The following is a 12,865-nucleotide window of genomic DNA, read 5'->3' on the forward strand; positions in this document are numbered from 1 at the left end:
ACCGCCAAGGGAACGCAACCTCGGACCGCTTTGCTTTACTAACACAGCTAGCTAACTTCGTTCAAAACAGCGAGGAAAAGGCACTTGAGAATCAAAGCTTACTTATGAGGAGGCCGACGACCATCCCTTTAGGAAATAATGTATCCCCACACCTCCATTTCGGACAGAATAATACCAGATTTCAGAAAGATGCTATCTGTTTGTAATAAGAAGCACTTGCATGCCTTTACAAATTTCTACCATGTAAAGCAAAGGAAGGCATTGTTAATACACAGTGCATAAGGGGTAGGTAAGATAAACTCATTGTGGGAAGGCATAGTAACCAAATATATAGTATCACCACAGGAAACCTGCAAACCTAATACACATGCTTTAATGCTGTAAACCTTAACACATTTCTTTGATCCTCTCCAACAAATCAACTTTAAAAAGGACAATGTAGTCCCTGGAAAAGAAAACTGCAGAAATTTAGAAGTATGCAGGTATGTGAATTATGCCTACAGCATCTTTCTTTTGGGGTTGCAGGGTTGAAGAAGTGGAAAGAGTGCACGTTTAAAACGAAAAAGGCCTCTTTTTTCTGTCTCGCAGAACTCTCTACTAACGTGTGCACCCCCTTCCATTTTCCCCCTCTTCCATTGCAGACTCGACAATTTACTTAACATGAGCTACGGAGTCAAGAGGTAATGAACGTTCCGAGGCCTGTCTGGCTAGCCATGTCAATATAGCCCAAAACAATATGTATATACAAACACGAACAAGTTCAAATTTGGCAGTGTCACTGGACATTTATCTGCTGACTGAACCAGTAATCGACTCATCCTCACAGTGGATCTGTTCTGATTTTCAAGAGGGAGGGTTGTGTAGTTACAGGATGCATCATCCACAACCGTATGGCTAGATTCCCACAATGCACGGGTAGCGTTTGAGGGACAAAACATTTCCATAATGTACGCTGGGGATGGTGGGCTTGCAAGGAATTTTACAGATCTACCATTGTCCTTCTAGAGGTATGCTAAAAATAAAACCTTAATATACAAGAAGGGAAATCGCATGCGCAAGTAGCCATTAGTAGAAGAGCCCTGGACTGAAACTTGCTCAAAAACCCAACAAAAAGAAATTTAGAGCCACAGCCATACCTCCACGCAGAACTTTTCTCAAAAACACTTCAGCAATGGCACACTTGGAAAGAAGGCAACAGAGTTTTGTAAACTGGACTATCTAGTTGATCCTATAGCAAAGGTTGTTCCCACACGTGAGCAAGGCGGGGAGGACTGGGATGGTTCCGTCGTGCTTGCAGGCAGCCGAACAAGCTGTCAGTGCTCAAACAGCACAGAGTGCCGCCAGGTTAGTGACAGCATGGGTAAGCCAGGGTTCTCCCGGCTCCCAGGCAAACAGCATGTCTTGCCAGGCACACTCAGATGAAAGAGACGCAGCAGTGCCCAAGTCAGTGCCGATGCTCCCATCAGGCCCTGCGGAGCTCACGGCGCGGCAGATGACGAATGGCACTGCAGGCGGGTTTGTTGGAGGAGAATGCCTGCATGTCTCGCTCCCTCCCGAACTGGCAGAAGGACCTGCTGGAGAGCCAACTCTTCAAAAAGCAATAGGCGCTTCCAGATTCAATGAACATAATACAAAAAATAAAGAATTTGTAAAAAAAGAAAAAGAGGCCCAAACAGAATCTGCTCCTCATGAAATTAACATTCTATGCAGATGTTTAGTTATGCATCAGGAGTAAATACCATTCAGGATGTGTTGAACTTCTGCAGAAACTAATAACATTTAATCACAGTGACAAGAACAGGAAAGACATGTTTTTGCGTTTAAGGAGAATCTTAGGACAGGAAAGAAAGATCAGCCTGGTAGGTCTGGTTACTGCTAGCCGAGACAAACAGAGTGCACGAGACCCGTTCAACTTGTTTGCATGTCTTCATCCAGCTAACCAAGGTTGCCACTGAATTATTCATCACTTCAAATATTCAACCATGAATTTTTAATTGGAACTAAAAAGGGAGAGTCTTTAATTAAATGCTCTGACAAAACGAGCCTTTCGCCAAAGAAGTCCAACAACAGACGGGTCCCAAGCGAAGGAATTAGAAAATTAAATGCGAGTGTTTTTTATTTGATGTGCCAAATTGGCAATGCGTCTCTCACTGTCAATGCATATTATTGTCTCGCTAGAATTCAACACAAAAATGAATTGGCTAATCATTTCCCAAAGTTTCGGCTTGCATTTTGGGTTTCTAAAAGAAAAAATCAAATCAGAGTACAGGATCAACAACAACAACTCTTTTAATGTTTGGTCTTTTCCCCTAAATGCAGATCTAGGAAATTACTTCATTTATATCTTCATTAAGTGAAGTCCACCTTCCGCGCGCACGCAATAAAAGCAAAGTAAGGAACTTGTTGAAGATATTTTAAGCTTAGTCTTAACATGGGTCTCAAAGAGCAAGACATGAACTCCCAGTCGCATTTCAAAAGTAGGTAAAAAGGTAATATGAACAAGTCCACAAAGAGGATTGATTACTGGCTTAACAGCGTTAAATTCCAGTATTTTTTCTTTTTGTTTTCTTCCTTTATTCAACTAACTTTTATTTTTTCTTTTTTTTGCTTTCCTTCTACCAGCATGGATAAAAAAATCAAGATTTATTTCCCTTTGGAGTTCAGTTTGTGTCTCTCTCCTTCTTCTCTTGGGCATATTCTAGTTTTCAGTTGAGTTTTTGGTTTTTGTTCTAGGTTTATCTGTGTTTTGTTCAATATCACGTGGCTGTCTCTCATATCGTGGAAGCCTTGAACTGCAGAGCTAGGTGAAAAAAATCCAAAAATGTCTTGTATGCAAAAGATCGATTCTTGTATGTGTGTGGCAGCAATCAACACAGAGCCTGTGACCATAGCGTATATTTCACTTATTCCAGGCAGGTGTTGAGAATGCATAGGCTCACGATCCTATCTTAGAGATGAGGGAGTGTACTACTGGTTCTGGAGGGACATTGTCAGCATGTTTTCACACCAGCTCAGCTCTTAATATCCCATTTGTGCTAATTACGGATTTTAAAGTTTAGCAGCTTTTCATAGTTCATTGGGTGCTGAAGCTTTCAAGAGATTTACAAAACCTGCTGGACTGTGACACACCAGGACCAGGGGTGGACAGCCCAGGCATATGCAATGTTTGCACAGACATACAAGAAATCATCAAACACATACAGTGTGGGTATTTTTAGATTTTTTTTCTGCACTGTGGGTCAGGTCTTCGATATGAAATAGATATTTCAGTTTCTCTGCCATGGTTTCTTTTAGAGGCTAGGGAGAGAAAGGGCTTTGTTCAGTAGGTGTAATAAATAAATTCAGTGCCTTTAAGCACAAAAATATCCAAAACCAGCATAAACAAAACTCTACCATGCTCATTCAACATACAGTAAGTGACTGACACAGACAGGAATCCTGGCACCCTTAAATCCTGCAGGAATACAGATAATTTGTGCTTTAAGAAACTTGAAAAAAAAATGAAAATAATGTATTTGAAAGACAGCACTTAGTTTTAAACAGCCATGCTTTTGTGTCGCATACTCATGGCATTTAGAAAAAGAAAAACTCTACTGAAGGATATAATCACTTATCACAAAAAGCAATGCACTCATTCATTCTCTGACCTTAACACATCTTTCATGTCACACAATGCCGCTAGTTCCCAAGGAGCATGACTCACAGGCGGTCTAAGAATGCTCTTATTTTTAGCCTTCAAAAGTTTTAATTATTAAGAATTGTGCTACACAACAAGGCTGAAACATCTCTGCCTTTTCAAACGGACTGAGAGGAGAGGGAGCTATTTGAAAAGCACAGATAGAAAAAAAAAGCCAATTGCTACAAACAGAGCTGCTCCAGCTGAGGTGTAGCGACTCTGTGCTGCATATTTCTTCCCAAGACAGCTGGACCAAACTCTGCGAAAGCTCTTCCTAATGTTCAGTGGTTTTGCTACCTGTAATTTCTCACTGGCTAACAGGCAATGGTTCTTCATTGTTTTCCCAATGAAGAAAAAGAAAAGCCCTTTCTCTTTAGCCTTTTGTCCAGCAGGCTTGCACTTCTGTAGCATACAGTGGTGACATGACAATCACACTTATCCACCAGCTAGTGTTTGCAGAAACTGCGAAACAGATTTCTTGGCTATACAAACTAAGACGAAGGCTGTTCCTTATTCATTTTTTTATCCAAACTCTGGATTGAGAGCATACTCATACTGTGTCATCTGATGCAGTGAGAGAGCTCTGCATTTGCCGACATACTTGACTTTGTTTGCTTTGTTTTGGTTACAGAAACCAGCCCCTAAGGTCTTATGTTCTTAGGGCCTTTACTTTGTTTTTCGTGGATTGTTTCACACAGTAGATTAGCCATTAAAGAGAAAAAAACACCCATAATGCATTGCGTAGAGTGCGGCCAACTTGAGAACTTCAGAATCACACCCAAAGTAGCTCTCCCTCCCTTCTCCCTAGGTTCTCACCCATCACCATTGACAGCATGACCAGCCTAGCTGGAGTCAACCTGACAGGGCCCACGGGAGCTGGCTGGTGCATCTTCGTGTACAACCTGTCGCCCGAGGCCGACGAGAGCGTACTGTGGCAGCTGTTCGGACCCTTCGGCGCCGTCACCAACGTCAAGGTCATCCGCGATTTCACCACCAACAAGTGCAAAGGCTTCGGCTTCGTCACCATGACCAACTACGACGAGGCCGCCATGGCGATCGCCAGTCTCAACGGCTACAGGCTGGGCGACCGCGTGCTGCAGGTGTCCTTCAAGACCAGCAAGCAGCACAAGGCATGAGGTGTCAAGGAAGAAGACTGGGGGAGGGGGGAAGGGCGGGGGAATGGAGAGGATAAACTTGTAGGAAGGAAAGAAAAACCAAACAGAATCAAAACGAAGAATATACAGTGAGCAAAAAACGCTAGAGGAAATTAGGAAAACAAAAATGTTCACCAAAAGCAAGGGAGCCCCCATTTGGGTTAAATCCTATTTGACTTAGATTAAATTACAGTCCTACTGGTAATCATTTTACAGTATAATAGAGCATCTGTAGGTTTGCCTGTACTGAAGCATATATGGCGTGTAGCATCTGCAGTCACATCGGTGTCTATAGAGTTTAGAAGTTGCTATTCAGGAAAGGTTCTAGGAAGCAAAGCTGCATGTGCTGTATCTATTTATGCAGTCCACTGCTGTAGCCAAAACGAGCACAGGACTGCTCTATAGGCAACAGGGACCCCAGCACATAGGGATGAGATTTCGGCTAATGCCACGCAGGACTGGGAAGTTGGGGAGACGCAGGGTGGTGAAGAGCAGTGCTGTGCAAGTTAACGTGATTTTGGGCAAGCAAAAATTGAGTTAAAAAAATTAGAATTAAGTACAGTTATGCGATTTTGCCCTACAACCTGCTCCCTATCTTCTTCTGTCTGATACGTACAAAACATTTGGGAAAGGGGAGGGGGCGAGTACAAGAACCAAACTTCGGCAAGAATTAAGTATATAATCGTAATGGATTAGTTTCCCACTGGGTATTTGCAATCGACGATTTTTATTAAAAATACAAAAAAAAAACACAAAAAAAACAAAAAGCCAGTGTTAGCTTATATATATTATAAATATATAAATATATATCAATATATATCGCGGTTGTAACAGCCAAGTAAGCAAGCAATTTTATAAAACAAACTTTGACTACTATTTCCTAGATCAACTTTATGGTGCAAATCTACTTTGGCGTTTCCCAGTCACGAGAGGTTTCTAGCCAGTTTTAGGCTGTATAGAAGAGTAGTGGGAGCAAGGTCGCGACGAGTGAAATTCAAACAGAGAAGCTTCTTTCCTAATTTTACAGCGGGATGAGATTTAAGATTTTAAAATGGCAAACTCTGGGGGGGGTAAGGGGGACAAAAACACAAGATGCTTGCTCACACACGAACAGGCAAACCGAAGAAAAAAAACGTTTATACACCGAGGCTGCGGCAGTTTCAATGTGTTAAAGACCATGCGTGTGAAAAACAGCTACCAGCGATGTTAGTTTTTCTTTTCAGGAAAGTCCCACTTATAACATTTTTTTTCTAAAACAAGGGGGGTTGATTATGGAATTCTAAACTGGCTCTTTAATTTTGTGGATTTCCACGTGATCCCCTGACATTCATTCATTGCGAAAATGAACCCCTATCCCAGCAGATCAAAGCCTAAAACTCTTAGATGTTCACGACAGTCCAAATCTGCAATATGGGAAGGGGACGGTGCCTTGACTGCTGGTGTAATTACTATCCATTGCCTCACTGTGTTTCTGAGGTTTCCATAACAAAATCCGACTCACGTAGACAGATGGATACCAAATTAAACCAACAGAAAGGGATCCAAAGGTGGTTAACTTTAACACCGCCGCAGTGAACTAGTAACGACCCAGACTTAAGCCTGCAAACACCTTTATCTGGTTGAGCCCCCTACAGACAGTTTTGAAAACGTGAACAGCCATACGTTGCTTATTTCTGCACTTGCGTTCCGCTTGCCACTTTCAGAAACAGGGCTCCCAGCAATCCTCTCTCTGGATCGAACTAATTGCATCAGCCAGAAGCACGCTGCGGAAACTGAACATTACGAAACAGCCAGAAGCACGCTGCGGAAACCGAACATTGTGAAACAGCCGGAAGCATGTTGCAGAAACGGAAGATTACAAAATGGCCAGAAGCATGCTGCGGAAACCGAACATGATGAAACGGCCAGAGGCACGTTTCAGAAACCGAAGATAACGAAACAGTCAGAAGCCCGTTGCGAAACCGAACATTACGAAACAGCCAGAGGCACATTGCGGAAACCGAACATTACAAAACAGCCAGAGGCACATTGCAGAAACCGAACATTACGAAACGACCAGAGGCACGTTGCGGAAACCGAACATTACGAAACGACCAGAGGCACGTTGCGGAAACCGAACATTACGAAACGACCAGAGACACGTTGCGGAAACCGAACATTACGAAACAGCCAGAGGCACGTTGCGGAAACCGAACATTACGAAACAGCCAGAGGCACGCTTCTGAAGCCGAAAGGTACGAAACAACCAGAAGCATGCTCCGGGAATCATACATTACGAAACAAGCACCTAACCAATCAGATTGTTTTCACTTTGTAGACAAAGAGAAAATAAAACTGAGGGAGACAAAATTTGAAATCTTCAAAAGGAAGCTTTGATTTTGGCCTGCTGAGTAAAGCTACTTGGCTGGCTCTGTTAGGGTTTTTCCTCTCCCTCACAGGTCTTGAAAGTTAACAGACCTATTTTCTCCCTTTCAGCCTTCCTGGCTGAAATACAAATTGTAAAATGCAAACAAAAGCAGAAAACCAATCAAGCTAGAACAAACATGTAAGACCTCTTTAAAATTCCATAAGACAACCCCATTAACAAATATATATATATATTTTATGTACTGTATTAAAAATAAGGAAAAGAATACTTTCCCCACTCAGAATAGGAGAAACCGAAACCCGAAAATAGCTGGTATATGCATTAGAGACTTCGCAGTCTGTCCGTTACTAGATCTTCCTTGTTCTTTTCAACTTCAACTGAGAGATAAAGGGGTGCAACAGGAATAAAAACGCTAAGAAAGATTAACAATTTCATATTTTCCATATTTTCCACATTTGGGATAGGGTACGGGAGGCACTCCAGGAGGTGAAATAAAAAGACAAAAATATAAAAATACAAAAAAAAATCAAAAAATTAAAAAAATTACGGTAACTGTGTTCAAATGACTTTTTGTTTTTCTAAATAACGCAGAACTAGCCAAAGAGGACTATCTCTTTGATGTGAAGAGGGTTGCTTTAGAAAATAAATCTATTTTTATAAAAAAGGAAAAAGACCTTGTTGAGAATTTTTACTGATTCTTGAGCTTAAAAAAGAAAATATTTTGACAGGCTACATTGTTTCATTTTTCGGGGGGGTTACTTTAAAAAAAAGTGAAAAAATGGGGGGGTGAGAGGAATGTTTGTGTCACGTGCGCTCTTGATTGTTAAATACAAAACATGAATAAAAAAAGAAAGCTTTTTACGGTTAAAAACAACAAAAAGCAAATTTAACGTGTCTCTTTTTTGAGGACTTGTTTTGAACCTCTGTGTGTTTGAAATTTAGCAATTCAATTATTTTCCTTTCTGCTCCACTCCTCCTTGACGTCTATACAGAAAGGGATACTGTCTGGCCCTTACGGAAACTAAATCTGGCCCAAATTAAGCGAAAAGGTTTTTTTCCTTTGATAATTTGGCCGTTTACATTTTTCTCATGTAGCAAAGCAAAGAGAAAAAAAACTACTTGCATCTGGCTTCATCTCCGTGAAGGGAGATCATTTGTTGCAAGATTGCTTTTCATTTGCAATTGTTTGCCAACTGTGATTGCAGAAAACTCCCACAGGTAAAATCTTTGGACAGATACAAAGACGCTGTGCAGCATCTCTTAGCACTGAGGTCTCCAAAAAGAGGAACATAATCGAAATTCTCGGAGAGCTGGAGTCATCCACAGACCAAGGCCTCCGGCTTAGCAACTCCAGCGGGAATGACAGTCTGCTGCCATCATCACAGTGATTCTCCAGGGCAGCAATAGGTTCCCACGCATTGGTTAACTTTACTGTTCATTCCAGTCCGATCAAACTAGCACGTCTGTGATCTTCTTGACCTTAGAAGATGACAATCTTGAAGTGGCTGAGAAGCACCTGAACAAGTGAATCTCGTTGAACTGAATGGACAGTAAACTCACCCTGCCCAAAACACCATTCAGGATAATCTGTCCAAAAAAGATTCCCTATTGTTTTAGAAAATAATTGGTAAGCAATCTTCATTGGCATCTTAAACTAGCTCCCAGCCAGTTTAGACTCTCCATAAGGGCCATTCTCAACACTTAAACAATTCTTACTGAGGCCAAAACCGAGAAGAAAGCACTCTTACAGATTAGGGAGAAATTCCGTTACCTTTCGTTTTTTTATGATGCTTAGCTGAAGGATCTTTTTTTTTTAAATATCAAAGCAAATTTTCTGTAAACTTAATGCGTCTGTTGCACAGAACTCATATATTGACACGCACCGATGAAAAACAGGCAAGATGACGCAACTCGGGAATCAAAATTAAACGCTGAGACTTACCTTCTATATAATGTATATACTGCGTTACCTAGAGCAAAATGGCCTGATGGTTTTTGTAATTTAAAAGATCCTTTGTCGAAGTCTTATTTGTATGCATTTACAGCCCAATAAAAGAACAAAAGAAAAAATAAACAAGATGAGACATACATACCATACTGCTTGAGAATATAGCGTGTTCTTCCGTATTGTGGAACAACCAAGTGCAATGTGCTTCGAATTTTATATTGACCAAGAACAATATATTTTTTCAGAAAAGAAACGAAACGTTAAACTGAAATCGATTAAGAAACGAAATGTCTAATTGAAATCGACTGAGGAATGCGATAGAAGTATACAAAGAAAAAATGGGTAATTACCCAAGTAATGAAAAGCACTAAGAGCTGCGATATCTCGAAATATACAATATCCCTTCCCAAAACCCTGAGACATTGTATTCTGACAACAAAGAACAAACAGCGTAATTCGATATCCGCAACGACTTGAAAAGAAAATTGTGACGTAACCTTTTTGGTTAAGTTTAAAATAGTTTTGAGTACGGAGAAGAAAAAGATTACCTTAAAGGGATACTGTATTTTTCAATGTTTTTTCTTCTGTTACAACCCATGTCGGTTTCAAAGAACCTAGAATCTTGAGTTCTTCATTTTTTTTTTCCAATTTACGGGTTTGTTTTACATATCAGTTTCACAAGCTGTTAATTTTAGCGTTTTCCGTGTCGTTGATATTGACTGTAGAAAACACATGGGTCTAAGATTTTTTCGCTTTTCATTTCGGAAGAAACGTAGATGATTTTTTAAATACTTAGTTGCAGTTTTAAGTTGTTTGCAGATTTTAGAATTAGTTAGACTTTCTTGATTTGAAAATCGAAATGTGTTCAATTGTGTTTGTAAAAGTCTGTGGTAGCTTTCGTTGCAACAACAAAAAAGGGAAGATACAAAAGATAGCGCCATCGAACTTGTAATTATTTGGGCGATTTTAAGCTTGTAGTTTTAACTTATTCTTGTTAACTTAAAAACTATTTATTATGATTATTATTGCCTCGTATAAAGTATGTTTTGTGTATATTTATGGTTTATTTCATTATATTTGCAAGTTTAAACGACTTAATTTTTAATTTCTGCTTATGTGGTTACGCCATTTTTTTTTCTTAAAAGGGAAAAGAAAAAAACAATTAAAAATTACGCTTGAGAACCGTTCTCCATAGGCAGAGTGCACTGATTTAAAAAAATAATCTGAAGTGTGTAGTCAACAAATATTTAGAAACATTTTGTGTGCTAGATGTTATGACTTAACTACCTGTGTTTTGTTTGTCTTGTTAAAGCCTTTTTATTCTTTCATTTTCATGTTGTACAAAAAATTATGTTCACAAGCCTGATTTTTCCAAGCATTTCCAGACTTAAAGACCTCCCTTCCTCAATAAATAACGCAACTGTCAAAAGCAAAATAAATAAAAAAGAACAAACTGCCCAATGTCGAACTTCCTTCATTTATTGGGAAAAAGTACTTTGAACCTTTATTTAATAATTAAATATTAAATTTAATTTATTTAATATTTACTTATGTATTTAAAAAAGCTATTTCCCATTCAACACTTTGATTGCTACCATAGGACTTAACTAGCAATCAAACACTGAGAAAAAAAACACAAACTCTCAGAAGACAAAATAGTAATAAAAAAATAAATGTTGCTGTGTTATAAAATCTGATGTTCAGATTCGACCGAAGTCGCACTGCTTCAATCCATTTCAGTGCTTTCAAATAACTGAGGCAATCTGAAGCAATCCTACAATCCTAAAAACTGGCTGTGGAAACTCACAGTGGGATTCCTGTAATCTTTACATTCTATCAAAGAACAGGCCACAGGTCTTGGTCTTCAAATGCTTGTAATAAGAGGACTGTGCTGACCCCCCTAACTGCTGACGGGAGAATGAATTGAACAATTATTGTGACTTTATGAACAAAAAAAAACACATTACAGAGGCACTGGTGTCTTTAGTACACAGCTGGGAGTTGGTCTCTCCCTCCTGAAGGCTTTGCATGAGATTAGGTGAGAAGTATGTTTGCACAATGCAATACCCTCTTGCCATAAATACAGTAACGGCAAGCCAACCTGCAAGCCTCTTAATGGTAAAAGTGGTAAAAATGTTTCCCTGCTGTTCTAGTTGTTGTACAAAATAGGCCTTGTGGGACCCATAGTGACAGTACAGTTCTTTTGCATCTTTCACATGCTGAGAAACCACTGCAAATAACAGCAATGGCAAACAAAACCATGGCTAAATCACGCTGCTGATCTTTTCCAGAGCACACTCTTCTGACCATATAGTTGTTGAAGGCCTATTACCAACAGCAAATGACACCAGTTTTTGGGTCGGTAAGACTGATGAGCCTCTGTTTTTCTAAACTGGCAGTGATGAAAATTTGGAAGCATAGGCAAAATGAAAGGAAACACACTGAGAAGGGGTTAGCATCATCACACTGCGTGATGCAATAAAAAAGTGGAGGTTTTCAGGAGCAATCCTGCTATTCTAACAGCCTGACTGTGGGAAACAGTGTTAAAAAACAAGGGATTTGGAAAGCATTAGTTGGGGGCAGCATTTATCTTTTTTCTTTTTCCCTCCAGTTCTGTTTTCTGGTTGTATTTAGTTGGGGGAGGTAACTCTACATTCCCTGTGCTGTGTTAACTTTTCAACATTTCTTTGGATGGTTAAAAAAATAATCATAAAGATGGAGTCAATGTCAGAGAAGTGGGGGAAAAATAAACAAGAAACAAAAAACTTTTCAAATTGTCAAATACAACAAAAGGTCGAACAAAAATTAAAGAACAACAAGAAAAAGAACAAAATCTTGCGGTTTAGTTTAGGATATTTATTACTGGGATTTCAGCTGAGGACGCTTTAAGACTTTTTCATGGAATTGTTTAATTATTTGTACTTTTCATGCCAGAAAAAAAATAAAAATAAAAGTTACGAATCTTAACCTTCCTTGTGCACCTCTCTCTCTTCCTGTTTTGAGCGAAAATGGAAGTAAAGACATGCCACATAAAACAGGGCCCATGTTGTTTGTTAAGGGGGCTGTGTTTCACTGGCTCAGCGAACCCCACCACACTGTTCCCTCTTGTCAGTTTCAAATGAGAGCCCTCCAGAACTAAGAGGTTTGAGGTCAACCAAGATAGCAGACGCATTCATGCACACACCAAAACTATGTGAAAAGTGGTTTCGTTTTTCCACACAAAAATGTCTCTGAGAGGAATATTAAAATGCAGGTGTGTGTGTGGTTGGGGGGGGGGGGGTTCATATCAGGACCTCCAGAAAAGATCGTTGCCTCTAGTCATTATGAACGAGTAGCTGTTGATACCACAACCATAATGCTTGGCCAGCATGTATTATAGAACATACTACTGTGCAGGGTAATCAAAATGACTTTGGAAATGTGTACAACATTGGAGCTACTCCAGGTGTAATTATATTGTAAAGAACACTAGTATTGTCACATCAGAACCAGCCTGGACAACCGCTGTCACAATGGGGCAATGGGGCAATGGATGAAAGTAACCTTAGTTGCAGATGATATTTGCAGGGTACCCTTGTTTCCTGACAGAAAAGCCAGATAGTATAAGTGTGACTGACTGATCACACCCAGTGGCTCGATTCTCTTGTTCCCCCAGAGGAGGGGAGCCAGGGCCACACCCCCACACACATTCCCCAGCCCTGCCAAGGACAAGCCTAATG

General features: G+C 40.0%; 1 protein-coding gene across 8 annotated transcripts in view; it reads left to right on the forward strand.

The window, feature by feature from the left end:
• Positions 1 to 12,113, forward strand: part of elavl3 (ELAV like neuron-specific RNA binding protein 3) — a 45,585-nt gene extending 33,472 nt beyond the window's left edge. For 3 of the 8 annotated variants that reach the window (XM_015349142.2, XM_006631485.3, XM_015349143.2), the window contains exons 6-7: positions 642 to 680; positions 4,464 to 12,113. In XM_015349142.2, the coding sequence (XP_015204628.1) occupies positions 642 to 680; positions 4,464 to 4,812 (388 nt within the window). In that variant the 3' untranslated portion in view covers positions 4,813 to 12,113. The remainder of the gene's footprint in view (positions 1 to 641; positions 681 to 4,463) is intronic. The other 5 variants (XM_015349144.2, XM_015349145.2, XM_015349147.2 and 2 more) reach the window with 3 other exon arrangements.
• The last annotated feature ends 752 nt before the right edge of the window (positions 12,114 to 12,865 follow it).

Source organism: Lepisosteus oculatus, chromosome 11 (assembly GCF_040954835.1).
Source record: "Lepisosteus oculatus isolate fLepOcu1 chromosome 11, fLepOcu1.hap2, whole genome shotgun sequence".
NCBI lineage: Eukaryota > Metazoa > Chordata > Actinopteri > Semionotiformes > Lepisosteidae > Lepisosteus > Lepisosteus oculatus.